The sequence below is a fragment of the Alligator mississippiensis genome, chromosome 1, assembly GCF_030867095.1.
Source record: "Alligator mississippiensis isolate rAllMis1 chromosome 1, rAllMis1, whole genome shotgun sequence".
Taxonomy (NCBI): Eukaryota; Metazoa; Chordata; order Crocodylia; family Alligatoridae; genus Alligator; species Alligator mississippiensis.
In genome coordinates, this window is record NC_081824.1 from 438,847,525 (window position 1) to 438,873,598 (window position 26,074).

The window sequence follows — 26,074 nt, forward strand, 5'->3', positions numbered from 1 at the left end:
GTCACTTATGTGACTAACTTATCTGTGAAAATGCTACTTACCCACCTAAAGGTGGTGTTGGATTTGAGCCCAGGTGTCCTTGGCAAAAGAAGAATTACCAAACAGATGTTAGCCTATGGATTTTGGGGCCTGATTATCACCTAATTTCCATAAATTGTAGTTTGGTGAGAGTACTCCTGCACTCCAGTACTTCCTGCAGTGATAAGAGTTGAATTACTTTGGATTCGGAGACTGATCCAGTGCCAGTTTGAGTCACCAGGACTTTTTATTTTGGTTGAAAAGGAAGTAAGATGAACTTTCATTACACTGAGAGAATAATTTGGTCCATGGGAAAGCAAACACTTCGCTATTGCTGAAGTGGTGCCTGCTAGCCTTTCAGTGTAAGATTATCTGAAGAACATCCTGATTTTTTTTCTGTAGAGATGCAAGAACCCATATGGTATCACATATGTTCTTGCTTTTTAGAGTAAAAGTCAACCAGATCTTAGAAGCAATGACCTTTGTGGGTGCTATCTTTTATTTGGGATGTAGACAAGTTTTTGGGTACCATGTAAACTTCCTCAGGCCTCTGAGAAAAAAGTAGACATAGCTTGGTCTAGATGGAACAAAGGCCTGTGTAAAGCCAGAGACCTGAGGTTTTGGGTATGTGGTACCCAAAAACTTTTCCATATCCATGCCAACTATGCAGTTGGCCCAATAAAAGATGTCACCCACAAAAAACCCTTGCACCTTGTAGTTTTCCTGGACCATCACTGCTGCAATATTACCTCATCATAACTACCCATATCTTACTCTTTCTGCTTTACAAGTGGCATCCCTAATGATTAGAAAACAACTCAAGCTCTGTCAATATTATAAGAACGTCTGTTGTTTTATTCTTTTTGGTGGGTACAAAAACCACAGTTTCTTACACAGAACAAGATTATAAATAATATTTGTAACATGAGTGACCCGTAGTCTCTTTTGATTCTACACTGCAGACTGACAATGTACTCTAAACATTTTTTCATTTGTTTCTTGTAGTTAAGACAGATGCAAATCTGTGGAACACTGAATGATGTAACAGAATGAAGGTAACAGCAAACAAGAGGATGACCAACAACTTTTATAAAAAAAGTCTCTGAATTTTATTACAGTGATGGCATTTTATATCAATTATTGCAATGAATTGTTCCCTAAGATGGTTAGAAAAAAGAATTGTGTTGTCCTCTACCGAATTTACATCAGTTAAAAAGCAAGCATGTTTCAATATTCCTCTTTTTTCAAAGAAAATGTAAATAATTTCTTTATTTTTTCACAGGATTTACATATTTATTATTTTTTTATCACAGTTTAGTGATTTGTTTCTACAGCTGGACAGCTGGATATTCTTCCATTGTATATATCGATGTTCTGGAGACACAGGTTAGCATGTTCATTGACTTCTATAGCTATTTCCCCCACTGTCACAGATCAAAATGTTGTCCTTTCTGAGCATGGTCTTCACAGTTTAATGCGCAAATTGGCAAGTCTTATTAGTTTTAAGTCCACTCAACTGAAATTTGTTGCTGTTAATACACCTGTCCCAGCCCCCTCCCCCCCAACAAAACTAAATTATGAATTTTCCTGATATAAAATCTGAGTTTGGGTTTCCGAGCTGAGCTCATGCACACATTGTTGCTGATGATGTCTGGCGCATTTGGACGTACTTCCCTTCCTCAGCCCAATTATTAGTTCATCAATGACACTCCCATGTCGTTACAGTCTGTGCTGTGTTCCCATCAGTCACCAACACAGTTGAATTAAGGCACTCAATTATTTTTTTGGTTTTTATGGTAGGTCCGATGCAATTACAGCCAATCCTGAACTTTGTCTAATTGCAGTTCCAGTGTGCACGGCCTTCGGGCAGTCGGGAGTCAATACACGGCCGTTTTCTCCTACGCTCCCTGTGATGGATAATCTGGCTTTGTTTCTTATGGCTTCAGAAAAGGTCAGCTAGGAGCAAGAGAAAGGGAAAAGAGAAAAAAGTGTTACAATATTTCTGTTTCTTAAGAAGCCAGGGCACAACAAACACCAAAATATCAAATTTTAGACATCTGCATTTTTTTCATGTTATCTTTCAAAGAAATAAATATACACACAAATTGCATTTAACTACATTGGGGAGAAATAGAAATCAGACTAGTGATTTGGATGCTAAAATTTTGTAACAGTCAGACTCTATGGATTAAATATAAAATCACAATTTGCTTATGGCACTAGTACACAGAGGAGCACCTTACTCTAAAATGCTCCACACTATACCAAGCTAGTGTTACAATAATAGAAATAATATTTTTATGGCATTTTATCTGCCAGTCCTTATTCATGTGAATACAGTTATGTTGTGTGCAAAAGCATTGGCAGAATTAGGCCTTAACCTGTACTTTGTATGGAAAAAATATAAATTTAAAATTATAAAAAAATTAAAAAAATTACTTCACAAACTTCAAAGCTATCATTGAAAATTTAATCCAGGTTTAAAATCTAAAGAAAAGATTGCTTCCATTTACAAAATATGTATGTGCCATTAGCAAATTCAAGCTCTCTCTATAAATCTCATTCCCTACGCACCTTGCTATAACAAGAGATGGAGAGCAAGTTTCTATCAAAATATATTGATAAAAGAAGCCATTTTCCAGAAAATCAATTTTCTATAGGAAAATTTCCATTTTTGTCACTTCTATGAAAACAAAGCTTCTTGCTTGGGCTTGGGTTGACTCACACTAAAATATTATGTTATGCCAGAAAAAAATCAAACCATCCAGGTTTAGGTCACTCTGGCGTTCCTCTGGAGCCTCCTAAACTGTGTTTCTACCTAATGAGGATTGTATTTGAGAAGCCTCATGCTCCCCTTTTCATGTATTGCCTTGGATTCAAGGTGGGAAAACATTTCACAAAGCCCATTGTGACCTTCTCCCTGGCTAAAGGAGCATGATGCTTCACAGGCTTCCCATGGCCATAGTACATCAGTGAAGATGTAATATGGTCAGGAGATGCCAGCTCAGAGAAAAAAAGGTAGGGCAGAAGGCAGCCAAACTACAGCATTTTGCAACAAATGTTGAGATACAGGAATTCTCTGTGGGATGGAAATTTTAACTTGCTCTAGCTATAATCCAGACAACTAATCAATGTGATGCATGTGCAGGGATAAAATCAGAAATACACAGAGGAAAACAGAAGACACAGAAGGGAAACACTTACATTGGAGGAAAGGGATAAAAGGCATTTGTATAAAAACAAATTAACTAAGGTATTTTACTTAATCTGATTTGCTATTATGGCTGATATTTACTCTTAGAGCTTTATTTTTCTTCTTCTGCTCAAATCAGCCCTGAGGTCCTAAATCTGTGTTTATGATTTGCTAAAGCTACACACACACGCACGCGCACACACACACACACACACACACGCACACACACACATGCACGGACATATATATGCATGAAAGAGAATTTCTCTTCCCATTACACATTCTAATGGGCATATCCATTGCTCCTGGGGCAATCATATTAATAAAAAACACATCAATCTAATTTTACATTGTGCATCTATCTGATGGATGCATTAAAGCGTAATCCCCAGATATAGAGCTACAAAGCTTCCACAAAAAAGAGTATTCAGGAAAAAGCAGCATTTCCCAGACAGTTACCTAAAGACACCCAGATAATATCACCCCATAGGGATCCTGTATATAAAATCAACAGCTACAGTCAATTACCCTAACAAACCTACATAATATCATATCCCTCACAATTATGTTGATTCAGGAAACAAATTTTGCAAGTAGAAGTGCTTTACTCATTCCCTAATGGTCAAAAACCTTAGATGTGGTGAAAAAATAAGGACCATCTGTTATAAGAGACTAAGACTCTCCTTGGAAAACGCTGTAATCAGATCTACAGATTACTAACAAAAAGCACCTGGACCTATGCCAGTTACCAGATATAATGATATAAAGAGGGAGAAATGGTTTCTTGGGTAGTTAGTACTGAAGCCCATCTATCACTTTATCAAAGAACAGCACCAGAAAAAGTTATGTATCTTGCACAGCACAGATAACAGCACAGGCAACATGGCATCATTTAGCTACTGAAAAGTATCTCTATTTTCTCCCAGTAGAGACCAAAAAATGAGACAGTGAAACAACTTCTCACAAGAAACAAATAAATAGCTAGAAAACTCAGTATGGTCAAGTGACAATTGCTTTTTGTCAGAAAGAGACCATAAAGCAGGGCTAGGCAATCATTTGGGCAGGAGGGCAATTAAGGAGTTTGGGTGAGCTATTGAGGGCTAGGAAGGTGAGCGGGGGGCGGGTTGCTGATCCATCACAGCTGTTTACACCACCCGGCATGGGTGGGGGGAGGAACAGGGGGATGCTAATTGATCGTACCTGGCCCTGGGCCTGTCTACCCTACACCTACCACAGGGGGCACTAGATGAAGTAAGTGGGCAGGGTCTCCACAGAGACTGGACCCTCATGGGCAAGACACTCAGCCAGGGGGATGGGATGGGATGGTAACACAGGTAGGAGTGGAGTGGCGTCCAGGAGCAGGACAGGCAGGAGGGGCTAGGATTGTGGGGCTATGACAGTGCAAGGCTTGGGCCTAGGGAAGAGCTGCAATGCATTCCCCATGTTTTTGCAATGGATGCTGGTTCTGGGGGCAGGGGCTGACTGCTACCTGCAAAACCAGTGCCTATCACAGAGATGTTCAGGGAGTGGATCAGTTCTGGGATGGGTGCTGGGCCCTGACACTAACCCCTGCCACCTACTGTCACTGCCCCATGATCCCAGCCCTAGCTCTGGCCCCAGCCCTGCAGGCCCATGCCACTCCCAGACACCTCTCCTCACTTGCCTGTGGCTCCATCTCATATGCCTGGTTGAACACACCCTACCCATAGGGGTCCTGGACCAGTCTCCATGGAGACCATACCTGCCCACCCACTCTGTCCAGCACCCTGGTGGTGGGTGTGGGGTAGATGGGCCAGGGTGTCTGGGTAGTGGGGCTGGGTCCAGTGGTGGCGGTGGTGAAGACACTAGCAGCAGCAGCTGGAAGAGTGAGGGTAGAACGAATCCTGAAAAAAGCAATAGAAGGAGAGGTTGGACTTTGGGAGAAGATAAGGATATTCTGTTCTGTTCAGGTCCTTCTAGAGCCCTGATCACCTTAATATCTGAGTGATACAGAATTTCTTTTTCATAAATATTGAAGGTAAACTATTTCTAACTTGGACATGAACTTCAAAATGCAAAGCAGATAAGAAATGCAGTAGATATGATACTACACCTTGCAACAAGAAGTAGGGAGAAAGAGAGTAAGAGCATTTGAATCAAGATCTGGTTCTTCAGGTTCACTGCTGAGGATGATGGGAGGTGAAAATGATGACTACTCCCATTACTATTAGGAAAACACCCTGGACCCTAAGGCATATCTTTTCCACTTGCACCATCCCAGCTTCAGGAAGCAACCTTCCTATCATTAAAGTTTGGCAAAATTATTTGTATTGAAAATTTATTGGAAAATAATGGAAAAATATTTTTATTGGCTGTTTGTATTGAAAAATAAAGTTTTCTATATCAAGGAGCTAGTAAGGCTTTAGATAAGCATACAAATTGTCTATAACCATCCAAGTGTATAGATATGTAAAATTCTGAGGGCTTGTTCTTGTTCTTGGCAACAAGTAGGAAAGAGGAAGCCAGATGTTACTCCTGAAAAGATACACTTGTCTCTTTGCACTTCTGGTTTGGCGCAGCTATGTGCCATCTCTTACAAGTGGCTGAGTCTTAAAAGTACAATCCAGCCCTAAATGTTCACACCAGTGGTGCCCCACATATAGGGGGTGCAAGAACTTCCTTCATGACCAGGCTGCTTTTTAATTTATATATTAAAAAAGAGTCAAAAAGTTGACATTAGGTGCATCTACACAAGACACTACGGGGACGTAGCAAAGCACTATGGCACCACAGCATCCATTGGCAAAAACCGTGACTCAGCTGCTACATCACTGAAGCAATACATTACCTCATTATAGTGCATTGCTACAGTGACATAGCAACCAAAAATAACTGTGCACGGCCAGCATACCACAGTATGGGCTGTTACTGTACTGTCCTTTAGTAATTCCGAAAGGAAATACCAAATGATGGTTCAGTAACAAAGGCACCATATGGCCGCGTGTAGATGTGCCCATTGTGTAGCAACTTAAAACTAAAAGCGCCCAGGATTTTCATGCAGGCATTTACTTTATAGAATTGGTACAGATGTTTTTTATATTTAGAGCATCGTCCAAATATAACTTTTGGTAAAATTAGCTTAGCTAAAGGCCTGAAAGCAATAGTGTGGATAGGTAGCAATGCTTTCTTCTAGTGGGATCTGAACTATGGAAATATGTGCAATCCCCAGCTGTAAGCTGCAAACAATTAACAAAAACTCTTATTAGAATGTGTAATGGAGACAGAAAATAATTAATCTGTATAATGGAGTTCACAGTAATGACTCCTTACAGTTTCCATTATTAAAGCAAATATTTCTACTGGCAACAGAAGGTAACTGTCCCCAAATATGCAACATGTGCAGGCATTCCCTGTGCTGCTATTTTGCAGCATGGTGGGTTTTTTGACATCAGGTCAAAAAAACCTGTGCCTGAAAAAAGGGTGGCACACATGGTGGCAGTGTGCACTGCCTAAAACCAGAGCCTGGTCAACTGGAGCAACACTCTGGCTGCTGACCAGGATCTGTACATTGGATCACGGCTGCTAGAGCCCCGGGAGGTCCCCAGAGAAGGCTGATAGGGCCAGGCCAGGTGCTGGCCCCAACCTCCTCCAACCCACCTAAAGCATTTCCCCCCACACTAACCCCATGTGCAGGGCAATGTGCCAGGGCAAAAACCAATGGCACAAATTTGTACCTCTGCTTTTTTCCCCATGGCAACTGGTATGCCCCTGCTCATAGAGACGTGCCCAGAGGTCTTCTAGGCACAAACATATTCTCTTGTCATTGCCTTGGTAAAAATATCTTAGGCAAATAATATATCAAGCATCCTGGGTAGGATGAGCCAAGTAAAGAAAATACACTAATAATAATCTGAAATTCTTGTTATTTTTCACCCGGCTGAAACAACACCAATTTTTAATGTAGCATATTCTGTTATTTTTAAAATATTTTAAAAAATCTTTATAAGCTTATTATTATTAAATAGCTATCAGAAAATTTCAGTTATCAAACCCCAAATTTCCCATAAACTAAAATGCTGTCACTATTTTAATACCATTTCATACAATTGTTAAAATGGTTGCAAAAATGATCCAAAATCAAAAAATTTGAAAAACATAGATTTTATGACCTCTTCCTCTTATTGAAAATGGCATTTTTTCCATTAGGGGATAAGTGATATTCATCTAATATTTATCCTAATTATAAATATATAATATATAATATAAGTATAATTATAATATATAATTATATAATATAAGTATAATAAATACTATTGCATTATTTAAATATTAAATTGATATTTCGTATGTTAATCTAAACAAAAAGGAGCAAAAGGTAAAGATTTAAACAAATTACACTAATATGCAGTTTTGGTGCATCCTAGTATACAGGTTTGAGAATAAATATATTTACTACACACTAGGCAAAAACTGTGATGCTGCCGCTACGTCACTGTAACAATGAGCTCCCTTGTTATAGCCTGTTGCAATGGCAACGTAGCAGCCAAAAATAACTCTGTGTAGCTGGCACGGTGCAGTATGGGCTGTTACTGCACTGTCTTTTAGTGCTTCCAAAAGGAAGTGCTAAATGATGGCTCAGTAGCAAAAGTGCCGTACGGCCGCATGTAGATAGATGCGCTTGCTGTTGTGGAAAGTATCAACAATAAAACTAACAGTGTGTAACATGACATGTACCTCACTTAAATTAATTTTGATTAGTCCCATTAAAAAAGAACTAGCAATTATATTGTGTTCCATTGTCTTTGTTTACCTGTTTGACATGAATACGCTTATTCACTATAATAGCTTGGGAATGCTCACTCTGCTGGGTAAACCAGTGGAGAATCGCTGGGGAAAAGATCTTCTTATCTACATTTTGCTTAATTACATTTACATCTTTTATAAACTTTTCAGTTTGAGGTAGTGGTTAACCTTGTATCATCTGGCAATTCTAACTCCCAGTGCCATAGGGTTAATGAACATCACCTCAAGCACTTGCCATCATTTTGGCATTTACTTCAACATGTGGCCCAGCAACAGGTGCCATACCTAAAGTATGTGTATAATCAAATCTAGGCTAGACTGTGATCACTGTTCTATTTTGCCTTGGCCTCCTTTACCTGCTTATATGAATAACTCTGAAACTCACTGACTTAGGTGAGTAAATCACTTTCTTGTCCTTGAGAAACTAGGCCCATGTTATGATTAAAATATGTCCAGGTGATGACTTCTTGTATAAATCAGTGGGAGAATAAAGGAAAATAATGCCCCCAAAATATATTTGGAGTAGCTTCTCTATCACTTTTTTACCACAACCCCCATCCCACCCTCTTTCAAACAGTTCTGACACCCATTCTGATCCTTGAACAATTCCTGCTATGATAATTGTACATCATTCATTAATTGGTGTTTGATCTGGATTGCATTGTTTTATAACATACAAAATATATATGATGGAAAGCTCTGCCTTTATACTATAAACTTCCCAGGATGACTTGTTATTTGCATACCACACTTCAGCTATTACATACTGCCCAGGACTCCAGGGACCTGTAAAGAAGACATAATAATTGCAATTCTTTCCTTTTAAATCCATGTGGCAAAATAAGATTTCTATTCCAAATTTACCTCTCAACTCTTTACTTAAGGTCTGTTTCCTAGTTTAATTATCATCTTACTATTGTTCTAGGAGACCATAGTTTTAAAAAAATATGTCAAAAAAGGCAGTGTGGAATAGGAATAGTGTTCACCACTGGAACGGACTAAGACAGTGTTGATGCTTGGGAACATTTATAAAGTATTTGGTAATATTTGGGAGCTCCATAAAAGTTATCTATAAAAGGTCCATTTAGTTATATGTGCTATTTCAAAATATTTTAGTGCTGATTTTAGTAGTCATTAGCTAGCAGATTCTTACTGAATAGACCAGTCTCTCACTATGTTAAAGAAATACATGTATAACTATTCTGTGGTACTATATAATAAGAGGTGAAACATCTTTAATGCTTCAGTCATTGGAATCCTAACATGCATATCTCAGATGTACTGTTCCTCTGAAGTATGCAAGATTGCTTTGGTCTGCTGGAAACTGACACAGATACCTTGACTCTTTTCACTAGAATGGCATTTTTTCTGGTTATGGCAGTGTGACAAGGGTTGACCTGAGGCAGAACATACTAAAAAAATGCCATGTTCAAAGAGTATAAAGTTCAGATACATTCATAGAAGGGAGTGATGAGAGGAAAGAAGTGGGGCAAGAAGATGAATCATGTTTAGAAGTGTTATTACAGTGCCGCTCTCCCTCAAAGTTTAACTATGGTTCACTGAGGTGCTGCTTAGTATACATTTTGCTTATAATCCCCATAAAAAGTTCAAACGGTGCTAATAAATAATAATCAAATATTATTATTATAATTGAAGGCCTCAGAAAAATAGGCCAGCCAGTAAACCAACCAAGCTCAGTCCCTGTCAAAAGGACGTTTTCTCTCTAGTAGATAAATTTTCAATAACTCTAATGTTCCAACTGATTCAATAAAACTAAACTCTTAAAAAAAGAGATATTCTTTATATAAAAAAGCCCTTGCAATGCAGATGTCTATTAGCAACATAGAGTAGTATACTGTACATCTGCAGCCAAAAAAAATTGAATCACTTTGCACTGAAGTTTTCCAAAATATAAAGCTCTGTTTAGAAGCAAGCATTACCACCACTGGACAGACAGGTCACGACACTGATGCATCACCCACTCACTGTAGTAGGCCCTAAGTCCTACCCCTAAATTTTAACACTTTCGGTTCCATATACGTTGTAACCTTCTCTATAAGTTGCTAAATTGTGGGTATTCTGCGAGGAAGTTGGATTAAAAGTCTGTGCACTCTTTGCCACCTTCATTCGCTTCGCCTCTGCCCTGGACTTGTAACAGAACTCTATCAAAGCCACCAGCATTGCCAAGCCCAAGCCTCCAACCAGAATGTAGAAGACTCCAGCAACGTTGCTGAGACTCAAGGCACTCGTCTTGTCCTGAGAAAACAGAAGCAACATGGTTAACCACTGATACAAGATACACCCAGTGAGCAAAAGCTACACATTGAAAACATGAATTAAAAAAAGTTCTACTGAAATTAACTGATAATCTTTTACAAATTCTCACAAAGATTGGTCTGTCTAGATTTGTAAAATACATTTTAGGTGCCAAGTCTCTCTGACCAACGTTAAAAAATGTTTAAATGTGTGTTACCAGTACTTTAGGACATAAACAGGCACTTGCTAACAGCTGTAAATGTTATTGCCCTTAACTGTAGCCCCAAACAATGATATATTCCACTATTTAATAAAAATGTTCATTGGGATATGAAACTAGATTTATTTAGGGTTGTTTAAAGCTTTCTAATCCCCTAATCTGTTTACATAAAATAGTACACTTCATGATTTTAGGAAGATATCATTTTTACTTCTGCTCTGTATTGCTGTATATTTAAAAACCCAGATTGCCTAGCACTGTCCTTATTAACTTACACATTTAAAGTACTGGTATATTTGACTTAACACTATCCTTTATAATTCATGAAAAAATCATTAATATAAAATTAGTCCTGGAATATATTAGGCACTACCATTAGTTTTATGCATAATTGATTATATATTTTCATTTTGATGGTATTGTACTATTAGGCTTCTTCCATAGAGACTGCATTAATAAGGTTATTTAATAAGCAATACATACATTCTTGTAAATCAGTTTCCTAAGTATTTATATGTTAGAAAAAATAGGGTAATAGCTTATACTAGTGTTTATTTTATACATTCTCTGCTTAGTGGGCTTGTTATAACAGATATCTATTACACATTTTATTATAAGTGGTTTGGACATAAACTGGTGTTTTATCTGGATGTCAAAATAGGTGCATACTATTTCAGCTCAACTCTCTAGGCACTTTTTCAGAATTGATTTTATGTAATAATTTGTTAACATTAAGATAGATATAAAATCTATCTTTAATAGCAAATTTTATATATTTTAGTCTATGGACAATAGTTAACTTCTTGCTGTAAACTATGTCAAATTTTAATCAAGAGTGAATGCTATTATACTATACTATTATACACTATATAACACTGAATATTATTTGTAGCAATATTTAATTTAAAGGTGCACTATACGACCAAGCCCTAAAAACTTGGCAATTAGCAGATCACACTGACATGAATGCACAGGAAACCTAGATCTGAATGTAGTCAATAACTGGCATGGTTTATTCAATATCATGTGTCCCCCCTTAGCAAGTCTAGAGTAGCTTCAGCTTTGGAGGTGATGGCCACTTCTCTCTGATGGCAGGTCAGTTGTAATCCTGATGCTTGTGCACAGCAAGTCAGGAGTGAGGGAAAACTATGGCCTAAAGTGGTAAGTTAAAGCCTCTTAGACTTTCATTTACAGTGATTATGATATTGTAATTTCTGCCATAGCAAAGACCGCATTACTTCTGATGGATTTATATGTCCTCAAACTTCACTTGGCATGGAGTATGAAAGATAGGAGAAATATTTATTTCCATTTGTTTTCTTCTGGCCATATGGAATCACTCTTAGCACTAAGCAGCAATGAATCATTGCCTCATACTCCTCTGTAGGCCCAGGGCAACACAAATAGGAGCTGGGGCAATATCACTGGGAATTCAGGGTGGGGCAGTAATTAGTGGGGTCTCTTCATATGGAAGAAAAATATGTGAATCCCAAATATTTCTCTTTAAGATGAAAAGGAAGTGGAAAAGGACATCATTGTCTAAGTTTTGTGAGGAAAAATGCTTTTTGGGCCTTCTAAAGGGTGTCTGGGAGTAAAACCCAGAACTGATATACCAGAAGGAAGAGGCAGAAGCTTACTAAAAGTTGAAGCCCTTTCATCTCAGAATTCAAGTTTGGTGTATTTCTGCTCATTGTGGAGATGAGTGTTTCTTATATACAGCTAGGCCAGGCTGCAATGAAGGAAGGAAATCCCTTTTGTTTTGGTGTCTCACCTTCTAAGAACATAGTGATTTCAGCTAGGCCATTTCTTAAATGAGAAGGAACAAGTGGATAGAAGGAGGGATTGCAAAAAGAGCAAACAGAAGAATGTTCTCAGCACTTAGATGAAAAATATCCTGCTTTTCAGATCTTCCAGCATCCTTTAAACTGCAGGAAAATGTCAGGTGATTTGTGATTTTTTTTAAAATTAACCTCATGGGAAAACTTAGGAAAGTAATAGTGCTTCTTTAAATTAAACTGCAGTCAATGGCATTCTGTGGTGAGCAGGGGAAAGCATATTTTGCTGAATCTACTTGTGAGTGATTATTTCCAAGTAATTTTTTTCCATTACTCCCTTTACTGCTTTGTGAACACAATAGTAGGTCCCGAACTGCAGCAACTGACCTTACTTCCAGAGTCCTTGGGTCCACATTCACCTTTATCGTACCACCATTTGTTTTTCAGCTTGTCTAAGACGCCTGCCTCACTGAGTTTCAAAACGGCAAGGTTTACAGGAGTTCTTCACGTGGAAAATAACATAAATAACATTATATATGTTATTTTATGTTATTCAAGTACAACTACATAGAATCGCATTGCAAAGTGACAGAGCAGAGGCCACAGTGGGTGCTATGTCATGTACTATAGGCCCAGGTTTAGAGACAGACATATGACCGGGACCTGCTCCATCGCTTTAGGTAACGGGCACATACTGCTGGGGAAGTCTTGTAAATAAATAGTATGCAATTACTGTGAACCCAAAACTATTGGCTTAGATGTATTAACAATATAGTCTTCCGGGATCTAAATGGGTTAAACTTTTTAAAAATGTACTCATCTGCATTCCTGTGTTTGCATCTGTCTTCGCATCTATATATAATTCAATTTGGCCAGAGCTATATCATTTACTGCCCCAAAATGATGAAGATAGGAGAAACAATACTTCTGTAATTTTTTTTTAACCATACCAATCCTATGGGCATTCTCAGTGCAAAACACCTACTGACTTCAACAGGAGTTCCCCATATATATAACCTACAAGATGAGGTCCAAATGTTGTTACCCTCAGTTAAAAGGCAAGAGAGAGAGAGGCAATCAAAGTTTGGCTTCAGTTTCCATCACCAATTGAGTTTTACTGCCTGAGGTCCTGGAAAATAAATTCAAGGTTTTGTTTAACTCTCATGGATTTGGATGTATTTTACAATGAGATAGTAAATTATTACTTGAAACATCCTCTCTTAATTGCATTATTTTATGGCGACATTCCAATCATGTTTAATCTTAAAATAAAACAGAATCCAGGGAATTGAAGTTAGGAACTGCTGTGGCTTTACTTAATTAAAAATATCTTCAGGATACTGGATTAATGCTTAGGTTTCATGTCAGTGTTGCAGTACAGTTTGTAAACCACTGAAATAATACTTGACTATAATGACTTTAATTTACCTTCTCCAGCAAATCATCAACTGTCAAATGCTTAAAGTGGTACACACATTGATATGTATTTATGTGCAGGTGTGAATTAGCATATAGTATATTGCAGAGAGGGAGAAAAAAAACAGAAACAGTGCATAACATACAGACTGCTCTGAGATGCCATAAATAGACTGAAAGGTACCAGTACATCATATAATACAATAATTGAGCTTGTATGTATCACCAGATTCTTTTGATAAAATTCATTCATACAAGGAAGTGTAATCCATATGATTTCTAACTAATTTATGGAATTAAGGCTTAAAATATCAAAAAATAAATTAAAACTATGAGAACATTAAGATTCACAAATGAATCCACCTATTAAAATAGGTAGTATAAGGGAGAGTAAAGAGATTTTAATCATACTCACACGGTTTTAAATCTAATTCTCAGAATTCGTATGCAAACTTGAACTCGGATATAAACAGAAAATTACTTTTTAGCATTCTGATGTTATAATTAGGGCTCATGACCTTAGTAAATACAGACTATCCTCTGTATATTTTCAAGTGCCATGTAACAACTTCTATAAACTAATAAAAATGTTTAATTTGCTTTCAGACCCATGTCCATTTAGTGCATATGAACACGCTGCTTATACCATAGAAAGCACTGGTAGCCTTGTGTTGTTCAACATTTAAACTTACATTTTATAGTCAGGCTTCCTGGCAGGAGGCTGTGCAGGTTGAAAGTGGAGTATAAGAATTCCATAGCTGAGAAAACTGAAATGAATGAGTGCCACTTTGATATGCTGGCAAACTGCTTGCTAATATGATCCTCTCTCTGTGTCTGATACAGATGTGAAATAATGGACATTATGATATGGTTAGAAGATAGTCATTGTCCATAAGCACTTACATATTGGCTAAGTCCCCATGCAAATTCTTCCTGTCCCATTTTATATCATAGAATCAGTTAAAGTCCATAGAAGGGACAGCTAGGTTTTGTTATTCTGGTAAAACTCCAGAGCACCTTCACAGAAGCCAAAAGAATTACTCCAGATTAAAGTGAGCTGAGTTAGATGAGAATTAGAATGTAGATATTAATTTTTTTAACATAAATATCAAGTAAAGTAGCTATATGTTCTTAGTTAGAAAAACAGTTAGTTCCTCATTCTTTTACCTAGCATATCAGAATTTAGGAACATAAAGAATCTTAGCCTGAGACATTATGGATTTCTTTCCTATCTGAAATCTACCTGTATCCCCCCCTCTTCTTCTTCTGGCCTCTTCTATACACAGTGCTGTAGAGGAATCATCTAACCAATTTCATGATTTACCTAAACTGGAAAATGGCCAAGCCTTCTGTAATGTTTGGCTGAATGCTATAGACAAAAGGGATAAGGAAATTCTATAACCACTGCATTATAAATATTGAACAGTAACATGTCATCAGCCCTGGTCTCCTAATCTTCAACGCTACTAATTCTGCCCAGGCACCTGCTGCATCAGTAGTCTACAGCAGTTCAATCAAATCTGCTCTCAGACATACCGGTTCAGCACATGTAGCATCAATGGGAATCTTGTACAAGGTTGAGACAGGAAGCTGACCCTTACATTTTTATTTAAACAGTAGCATTTTGATTGTAATCCTTTTCTCAGTGGGGTGGTTAGGGACTATACCATAAATAAACACTTCATTAATTGTAGATACTTCTGGTCAAATTTTTAAAAAGTATATTTTAAATATAAAAAATGTCCTCTAAATCAGCTGTGGGAGAGGTGGTTGGTATTAAGATTAGTAAAACAAAATTCAGATTTAAGAGCAACCTGAAGGTTTACAAGATTTTAAAAGGCACATAATAAATTGAATTAAGCTTTAATGGTGAGCAAATGTTATATACAACTTAGAGTCTAATTTCCATACATGAGAGTTGAATACCCGGCTTTTAACAGGGGAGTTCATTATCTAAGTGTCCTTTCTTTTGTAAATCTTTCCTCTAGGCTATAGATAGAGCTCTATTTAACCACAACTATCAATGAGGCAAACAACACTGGCCTTTCCTATAATAAGTAGAAACGTGTAGTGACTAGTCCCGTTAATTTTAAGGGTGTCAGAATCAATAAATATCAATATGATATGTTGTCTATTTAACAAGAAAAGGGGACTACAGAAACATAATATGACTTAGAGCCTGGCATTACATTTTTCACCAAGCTCAGTCCTGTGTATTGTACATTCTAATGGGAAATGACAATATAGTTTTTTTAAACTTTGTTAGAGTTTCTTGAGTTACAGGTGTTGGCTAGCATAAATGACATAGTTCCATTAAAGTCCATGTACTCATGTCAACTTACAGTCATTGAGGATTTGTCCCATTATTAATATTGTGATATAAATCTTTCCCCAACTCTTTTGAAGATAGGAAATAAACTTCATTTAAATGGGTCTAAAGTTATGGTATGAAATCATGGCAGCCCATGTTATTTTGGGGAACTGCTTTTTTCAAACCTAAACTTTAGTTTCAAAAGTGACTTAAGAGCTTAAGCCTTCTTGAAAGACTATCAGTTATAAATCCATGACACGGTGCTCTGGAAGGCAACAGATAGTCAGTAAATCCACAGGGATGAATGATGAGAGACCTTTCCTCTAGTTAGCTGGATTTAAGATATAAATGGTGAGGGCCAGCAGGTCTGCTAGGCAAGCATTTCTTTTTGTTAAACTTTAGTTTAAAAGCACAGAATAGAGGTAGGAAGAATTTGTAAAGTTCTAGTTCCATAAGATGCTAAGTACCTTGTGAGGACCTTTAAATCCCACTGATGATATAGTGTCTCTCTGTACGACTGTGACACAAAACTTGGGATTCACCATTCTGGGTGTGCTGATTACCTGAGTCTTTTCAGCACAGCACCTTCTGGCCATAGAATAGCAGGATAGAGGAGAGGAAGTTTTTCTTGCTGAAGAGCAGGGAGTGCACTATGATTTAAAGTGGAAAGTCAGTTCAGGTTGCTTTTTCTTTTTTAAATTTTATATAAATCCAGAAGGATAATTTCTTTGAAGGATTGACTCATGAACTACAGTTGCAGTTTGCAGCTCCTAGCAGTACAGCAAAACTGCAGGTTGCATCATCCTGCAGTCTCTGCTAACTTTGTCGTTTGATACAAAATGAAAGAAAATAAAGGCATTATTCAGAGCCCATTGAATCAATGGAAAGAATTTAATTGACTTAGATCATATAAGATTGCACATGGAGATTTACTTTAAAAAGAAGGGATTTTGTAGAAGATAAATGCCAATACTTCTATCAAGTCAGAGATTAATTTGGGCATCCTTATTAACTGTCCCCACCAAAAGAACCCCAAACAGATACAGTTGCTCTGCAGAGTTTCTATATTATACTCCTTGAAGTTTTTTACTTTATCAATCATAATTCCTACGGTGACGTAACATCATTAGATTTCCTGATGTCGTGTAGACTATGGTAGGCCTTAAGTTGTTTCATGCTGATATGGTAGATAGCATTTGCTTGCATTCCTTTAACCAAAGTTTGGGTGAGAAGAAGAAGCAAAGGAAATGATGAGGCCAGAGGACATCATAAGGTATGAATCACTTTGGGAAAATTAAGGAAGGAAAAAAAAAGGGTAAAGGTCACTAAAAGTCAATTACAGTAAAGGTCAATTAGAGTGATTTGATGCTAGAAAAGGCTAATTTTAGACAAGATAGAGAATAAAAATGGGTATATGAATACTAGTTAGAGTAATACCTATTAGGAATATGTGTGTGTGTGTGTTAGCTTATTTGTATGTATGTATTAGCTTATTTAGTAAGCTTTTTTATATTGAGCCAGTCAAATAGTCTAAAAATCTAGATTAATCTCTGAATTTGTGCTATTTATCTTTGACCTATGGTACTTGCAGAATAGCCCATCTGCAGGTGAACCAAGATAAGAACTCTTTTAAAACTTAATTTGAAACTTAGGTGAGAAGTCCTTTCCCCTAACATGCTGACCCCATTAGGGGCTTTTAAAGACTTTTTGAGCTAAGGAAATGAATTTTATATTCTCTCAAATGTTAATAGGATTATTTCTTTAGATAAATGCATATGTAACAAATTTTAATCATTTGCTTGGTGTGCTTTAACTGTGCTGTTTGGTCATTTATATAATCTGTATATAGTTGTTATTGTTGCTATTAAAATGTATCTACATTTATGCTTGTATTTTATTTTGGCAGGACTAGCTCTTCAAACTGTTCTTGCTTCTCAGAATATATTTGAGGATCAAGACATGTTCTTTTCCTTTCCCTGTGCAGTGTATTTCCACTCTCCACTTCCACTTTTATATATTAATTTCCCACATTTTCCTCCATGTGGCTGCTTCCTAGCCTCTCCTTCCCTATTTATTCCCCCTCCCCCCACCTCATTGCTTCTGCAATCTCTTGGTGCTTTCCAATCTCTGTCCCTTTCAAAATGTTTTGTCCATCTTCTCTGTTATATCCTAGGATGTCCTGCTCTTCCTTTATCTACCTCCTTCCATGTAGATCCCAATGACTAATAAACACTATTAGATCAAAAAAATTTCAAGCTAGCTAACTCATTACCCTGCTCTGAAGCATTACATTTTGTTCTGTTTCATATATTTTAGCCATGTTGAACTGGTGTTAATATTTATTGTAAGGAAAAAGGAAGATATTTTGCATGTCATCTTTATAACATTTATCTTAGATTTAAATACTTCAATGAAAACATTTGAACCACTGGTGATTTGGCTGGAGCATTATCAAAAAAAGTGAATGTGAGAATGTTTTGGCTTCCTTACAGGTTTTCTGACAAGAAGTTATAGTTAAAACATGATGCAGTTGCAGATAAGTGGAATCAAATCTTGTATTCACATGCACTTTGGAAAAGAAAATATAGACCACTGTTGAAACTGTACCTGCTGGCCAACAGAACAGAGGCAGGAAAAATAGGCAGAGAGGACTGACAGCAGGTAAACTGAAGAGAATCAGGACATCAGATCTGGGTAAGTGCAAAGTAGCACAAAGGTTCTTGGGGCATGGGCAGAATAAGAGATTAGGAGGTCTGAGGAACACAAAAAATACAGTGTAGGAAACTGTAAAGAAGGCTGCGTAAACAATTCAGGATTTAGGTGTATGGGAAATCACTCAAGCTTTCCTCACCCATCCCCATCAGTGTTCTTCAGAACACAGTGGTATGCCGGTAGCTGTGCACACTTTTGGCGTTTAATATTCTCTCCATGTATACACACTTGCACATAAATACATATTGATTCAGCTGATTTGGCCTGGAACATGAAAAATTTCATTAAAAAACCCCATAAATCCATATTGAACAGTCCTGGTTGGCAGGTGAATGAATACTTTTCATATCTTAATTTTTACCCACCCCAGTTCCTTTTGAGCTCAGAGTAGTTTGCCAAATGGATGCTGAGAAAAAAAAAGGCTAGAAAGTTGTATCACTGGTATCTGGGGAAAAAAATCAGTTTAAATGAAATGAAGGAAAAAATTAGCTAAACCTTATTTAGGGCATTATTATCTCAGGCTAAAATGTGTAGCTGGTGTGATGATGAAGGATTAAGCTACTTCAATTTCTGCTAGGGCATTTCAGTTTTCAGTAAAGGTATCACACCACTTCAGCATCAGATAGATTGGGTGGAAATTCATAGAAATCATAGAAATAATAGAAAAGTAAGGTCACAAGGGATTTCCAGAGGTCATCTAGTCCAACACCCTCCTAAGGCAGGAACACCCCTATAAAATCCGCTATCTAATTTATTAGCAAAACTACGCGCAATTCAGCCACAAGGCATAACACCCTAATTTGTCAGAGGTAAAGGAGGGGGACCTCAGTGGCCATTTTCCTGCTGTTGCAAAGGTTGTTAAAATACACTCAAGAGATCCAAGGAAGAATGCCATGCCCCTGCTACAGAGGGAAATTCCCCCCCCCCCCTCCCAAATCCATACCAATCTGACCATGGGGTAAAATTCTTCCTGACCCCAAATATGGGTATTAGTCTGACCCTGAGCTGGGAGGCAAGACTCTCTCGGCAGAATCTCTGGGTTTCAGTCCCATCAGGAGTACTGGCACACTCCAGTCAAAATCCCGTCTTGGTATGTTGGATATTCGGATAGAAATTGAAATTTTGTGAGCTGTGCTAGTTAAACAGGGAGTCCCTGCACCTGTATAAAGAGCAGGCTACAACTGTGAGGAAACAGAGCTAAATTCCTCCACCTTCTCCTTGAAGTCCATGAAAAATATACTAAGGCAATGTGATTCACAAGAAAACAAGGCTGATGCTTGTATTTGCCTTTGCTTCTAATTCACTGCAGCTAATTTTGAAATGTTTCAACCATGCATTGCATGAGTAGGACCAATTCATCTATTTATGGCAGAGAAAGTTTTCTCAGAATTGACAATATCATTTCTAGCAGGAACTTGTTAACTGATTAGCACATTCCACTTGGGAAACTTACAAAAAATGCAAATATTTTTGCTTTGACAGTAATTGCATACATCTCAATTTTGATCTCGGTTACTAGCCATGTTGCAATATTAGCTTGGTGCTTTAGTTGTAGGCAAAACCCCAGCAGATGCACCAATTACTTTACATACTGTTTACCCGCTTTTGGTGACATTGAGGCTAACCTTGGAGTCACCTCCCCCGCTGCCACATTCTCCTTTGTCGTACCACCATTTGTTTTTCAATTTGTCCAAGAGGCCTTGTTCATTCAGTTTTAAAACTGCGAGGTTAACAGCATTTCTTGAAACGATAAAACATATTTTGTAAGAAACTGCACAGCTGTTAAGATGTTAGAAGGAATGAGGACTTAAGCGCTTTTATAAGCTTCATCCACATGCTAAATAAACCTCTCATTTCCATATTATAAAATCCCTTACAGTATAAGAAAACTTGTTTACTTTCAAGCATGAAAAGTATGACTTCTTTAATGGCTTAGCTTTTAGCAAAAAAATGAGATTTCAATCAACCAACCAAAACAGTTATGTGAGCATATTTACAAAATAACTTTTTTTTCTGACTGGATATCATTAAAACCATCAGCTCAGTGCTCAGCAGCTAAAAGGCAAATAAAATATTAGGAATTATTAAGAAATTAATTGCAAATAAAATGGAAAGTATCATTATCCCCCTTTATAAATCCATGGTGTACCTTGGATACTATGCCCAGTTTTGGTTCCCACTTCTTAAAAAGGATATAGAAGAACTAGAGAAGATATAGAGAAGGGCAACAAGGATGATCAGTGGTATGGAGGGGCTTCCATATTAGGAAAGACTTAAGAGTTTAGCCCTATTCAGTTTTGAAAAGAGGTACTTGAGGGGGGACATGAGGGGGAACATGATAATAGTAATTGGTGAAGAGAAAGTAAATAGGGATTTCTTATTTACTAATTTTTGGAGGAAAAGTGCATCAGCAGCTATTGAACATGGGAATTAGGGTACAGCCTCTGAATTAGAACTTTCTAGACCTTAAATGTCTAGACTTCCTAGACTTCCTAGATCTCAAAACAAGCTCAATATAGGCCTAGATTTTTAACAGACAGGAAATGGTATTTAAGTGCCATATTTTAAAAATCTAATCTGTACTTTATAGTTAGTTCCACAGTTACTGCATATTATCCAGAAAACCTAAATGATTATTAATCCATCAAGGCATGTATACTATGTTCATTACATTTTATGGAAGTTTAATACTTTATGGGATGTTAATAATGTCTAAGCCCCCTGCTGCAATTAATTTAAAATTAATTGCCAAGTGGCACAAAGCCTACTGCTAAACCCCTAAATCAATGTTTACTCATAAATATTAATAATAAGCATTTATATAATGATCCACTTGTTCAAAGAACTTAACACATGATGGCATTTCTTGTATCTCAGGGAGCCCACAAACAGCTGCATGCCTTTGAGATGTGCACCACACTTCTCTGCAGGCAAAATCTGACTAGGGCTGCCTGCTCAAGTGGAGGGTTTGTGGAATAATGGCTCCACCTACTCTCCATCTCCTTTGGGTGAGTATTCATACCCAGGTGAGCAGTATCTGTGAACTGAGCACAGGAGCAAGGTAAAGGAATTCTTTGTACTCTTTCACCCTGCTCTGCACATCCTTTCACAGTTCACAGAAGAAAAGGCAATGTCATTATTTCCATTTTTCAGAAAATGAAAATGAGGCAATACCACCTCTATGGGATGTTCCCCCTCTTGACCCTGTTGAAACTTATCTGTGGAGGATATACAGTGGAGAAAGACTTTAGTGAAGGCAATGACCACATTCACTAAATTGCCATCCATCTCCATGTTGTGGAATCCTCTATGCAGGATTTAAGAGAAGCAACAAGTTGGAGAACATTTGGAAGCAGGGCTTTGGTAGGGTTGCTGGTGCCAAGATTCACAGGGGATGAGAAGGGTAGGAACCTGGAGAGAGACCTTCAAAGAGTTGCCTATAATGCCATAGATCTAAAGGAACCCTCTGCATGGCAAGGGAAAATACCTGAGTTCCACAGATGAACAAGAATAACAGAAACTATAACAGTGCTGACTCATGACATTTTCCATCTCATTGGGTGCATCTACACAAGATGCTTTACTGCTCAGTAGCCTAGTTTGCTACATGGTAAGCATGTGTGTCTACATGTGCACATACTTACTGCACAGAAAACCTCACTCATTGTGAGACAATTTGCTACCTACAAATGCAAGTAGCAAATTTACTTGCAATTACTTACTGCGTAGCAGTGCTCATGTAGATGCTTGACCAGGAGCAAATCTGCTCCCCATCAGCCGGCCACCAGGGTGCAGGAGATTGCTCCCTGCCCCTGGGAGCTGCCTGCTACTGGGGTAGGTTCTGCCACTAGAGCCCAGGCAGGGATTATGTCTCCCTGCCCTGGCAGCAGGGAGCTCCAAGTCCCCTGCTCCGAGATCATGATCAGGGAGTAGAGGTTAGGAGATCCTTATCTCCTAGCCCCCACTTCACCATCACAATTGGAATGTGTAGATGGAGGAGGGGGGCTAAGAGATCCTTATCTCCCAGTGCCAGCTCTGTGACAGTGGGGCCGGTGCTGAGACATCCTTATCTCCCAGCCAAGCTCTATGGGCCAGCCTCACAAATGGAGAGCTGGCAGAGAATCTCCCCATGCTGGCTCCTCTGTTACAGAGCTGGCATGGGGAGCTCCCTGCTGGTGGGAGCTGGGGATACTGTTCCCCACTCAGCGCCACGATCATGGAGCAGGAGCTCGGAATGGTCTCGGGTGGGGTAGGTCCCATCCCCCTGCCCCAGTCCATTGGTGGTGCAGCTAGCAATGAGCTAGCTGCCTCGCTGGTGGATCAGGGCGGGGGGGGGGGTGTGGATCTGCTCCTCCCCTGCAACTCTTTCCATGTCCTCTGCCCTCAATCAGGGAGCTGGGGACAGGAGCTCCCTGCTGCTGGGGAAGAGGGACATTGTCCCTGCCTTTGTAGCAGGCAGCACCCCGGGGGCAGAGTGTGATTTCCCAGCCCTGGGCAAGAGACAGCTGTCTTCTGGCTTGGTGCTCCCTGCCAGCCCCTGGTCAAGCACCTAGCAGGAGCCTAGAGCTCCCTCTGGTGGTGGCAGGCACTGGTGATGCATAAGGGGTGCATACGGGTGCATGTGCACCCACTGAAACTGGCCATGCACCCCCTGCAAGTGCCAGCCACAAAACTGGAAGTGCTGGTGGAAGTGCACTTCCAATTTTGCCGGTTTTGCCACTGGTGGTTCTGGGCTTGACGATTGGCCACTGGGGGACCCCAGGTTGGCAATCTGGTGCCCAGCCAGACTCAGGAGGCACCAGTCACCCATGGTGTCAGGGGCTCATTGCAGGACCCCAGGAAGCGTGAGAAGTTTGCTGCCGTTAGTAGCAAATCTGCTTCTGCTTCCCTGTACATGTGGATGCCTGCTGGGGAGTGTTTACTCACGAGTAGTTTACTCATGAGTAAACTGCTCCTGGATCTAATGCATGTATAGATACACCCACTCAGGAATAGATTTACAACACTGTGGGCATGTCTACATGTGTGCATTTAAAGTGCACTAGCGCAATTTAAGTTGTACCCATAATGCACTTTAAAATGGTGATTTTAGCCTATTTGTGCCTAAATTTGATACCCAATTTATACGTAAAGTGGGTATCAAATCTAGGCATGAATAGTTAAGTCATATTAGTGCATGTGTAGATGCACTAATGCACATTAACGCAGTGTATGTCAATGGATAATCACCATGTTAATGCGCATTAGCATGTCTGCACATGCGCTAATGAGACTTAGTTATTTGTGCCTAAATTTAATGCCTCTTAATTCACATTAGCACATCCATGTGTAGAAGCGTGCCTAATTCGGCTTAAGCAAAGGCGTGTTAAGTTTAGGTACATGTAAATATACATGTAGAAATTCCCTGTATGGAATAAATGACTATTTTAGAACATCTCTCTTCTTTCTTTTATTGCCTGATAACAGCTTTTTCATATAAGCCATTCTTGTAACCTAGGCAGATCCATGCTGGCTAATTATGACATTTTGGAAACTATTTGTAGCAGAAGTGACCTGAGCCTGTTTTCTTTGTAGTTACAGTTATATTAGATTGCCAATATAGATAATGTAATTGCTTGCCTGTTCCTGAATCTGGAAAGAGAGAACTGTAGGCCAGAGTGGGAGTGATAACAGACTGTTCTTTGTGGATAAAGCCTTAGAGGAGAATTTAGCAGCCAGTCTGACAAATGTAATTTTATATAAGTACTTTAATTATGGTTCATGATCTAGGGGGAGAGGTGACAATTGGATTGAAATTGTTCATTTGTCCCTTTCATTCCAGGAAGCAATTGCTTCTGAACCACGGATACGTACCATGGGTTTCTAATTAAACTTTTAGATACAAAGGTTATGCTTCTGTCCCATTCATAAAGTTATCATGATGTCTAATCCTGCTATTCTTATTCAGCAAAAGTTCCTGTTAACTTGAATGAACATTTTACCTGAGTGAGAACTTGACACTAGTGCATATTATTTGTTTTGAAAACATTTAACGTGTAGGGCCTCAGGATGCTGTCAGTGAAATCAATAATACAGTACTGCCATTTATTTCAATTGGAGAAAGGGCAGGGTTTAACTCAGTGTTGGAGTCTTGTAATCCTCATACTGGGCAGCACTGACATGAATGCTCCCCTTGAGAAAGCAATGGTGTGTTAGGGTTGCACAGCCAGATCTGCATTAAAGATAAGTGGAAGTCCCTGGTATGAAAATGAGGAACATCTCAAGGAAAGGTAAAAAATGTCCTGATTCAGCAAGGTGTTTAAGCAATGGCTATGTACAGATGAGACATTTCTACTGTGAGAACTGTTGCTTTCTCCATGGAAACTATAAATGTACATATGTTCATTCAATTTCTGCCAAGGGAAGCATGCCCCCTCTGGGAGAAGAATCAACCTGAAAGATTTTTCTTGCAAGAGAAACTCTCTTGCAAGAATCAATGTGTGTAAGATACCCTCCTGATCTGGTGTTGGAAGGGAGAGAAGCATCAGAAGAATGTTCCCTGCCTTTTCCCTATATGGGGAATGTCCACTTTAGGGAATGGGTTGGGGTCTTTCTCCCACTATTCTCCTCTTTCCTGAGCTGGCCTGGAAGGGACTGGTGTGGCAGGGGCAAAGTCTCCTAACTCCTCCCCAGACTGCAGTCCCTGGTCTGAAAAGCAGGTGGGAGGTGTTGCTTGGTTTCTTCCTTTGTTCTGCTTCCGGCAACCAGAAGCAGAGTGGGGGAGCAACTGATCCTTGCTCCCCACCAGCTCTTCAGATCAGGAACTCCAGCCTCAGGAGCAGGCAGGGGTTTTTCCCTGTGGCTCCATCTGCAGGCAGCATTTAAAGCCCACAGGACTGTGAAATGTAATGGGCAGAGCTTCCTCCATCTCATTTCACAGCCCTACAAGTGTTGAACATACTGCCCACACTGCCCAGCTGCAAGCACATCTTGCACGTTATTTAAATCAGATTTGCCTGATAACAGTATAGACAAAAAATGTCTACTTTGTTGTTTCTAAACTCATACTCATATTTCATATAAACCATATTAACCAAGGTGAATGTACACAATATTATCTCTACACTAAAGGCTCAGTCCACTATCTGTTGATGGAGAAAGGAATACTTTGGCTTCAGTGACAACTGGTAAAAAAAAAAGGCCGTCAATCCTAAAATCCCTAATTTTTTAATCTGTCTTTTTTCAGGAAAAAAAAAAAATCCCCATTGACTTCAGTGAAGATTTTGCATATGGCCTGAGCAAAAATGTAACAAGAACTTTAGCCTTTTGCCTTTAGTATTGTAAATATTGACACATTACAAGATTTTAAGTTAATATTCATACATAGATCTTTCACCAGACCATTCCAGGGC

General features: G+C 38.7%; 1 protein-coding gene across 2 annotated transcripts in view; it reads right to left on the reverse strand.

The window, feature by feature from the left end:
• Positions 1 to 858: 858 nt before the first annotated feature.
• GRIA4 (glutamate ionotropic receptor AMPA type subunit 4) overlaps positions 859 to 26,074 on the reverse strand; it is a 381,681-nt gene continuing 356,465 nt past the window's right edge. The window contains exons 14-16 of one of the 2 annotated variants that reach the window (XM_006262481.4): positions 20,309 to 20,423; positions 10,115 to 10,249; positions 859 to 1,974 (exon numbers count right to left, since the gene is read on the reverse strand). In XM_006262481.4, the coding sequence (XP_006262543.1) occupies positions 1,810 to 1,974; positions 10,115 to 10,249; positions 20,309 to 20,423 (415 nt within the window). In that variant the 3' untranslated portion in view covers positions 859 to 1,809. Of the gene's footprint in view, positions 1,975 to 10,114; positions 10,250 to 12,631; positions 12,747 to 20,308; positions 20,424 to 26,074 lie in introns of both variants that reach the window. The other variant, XM_006262480.4, reaches the window with a different exon arrangement.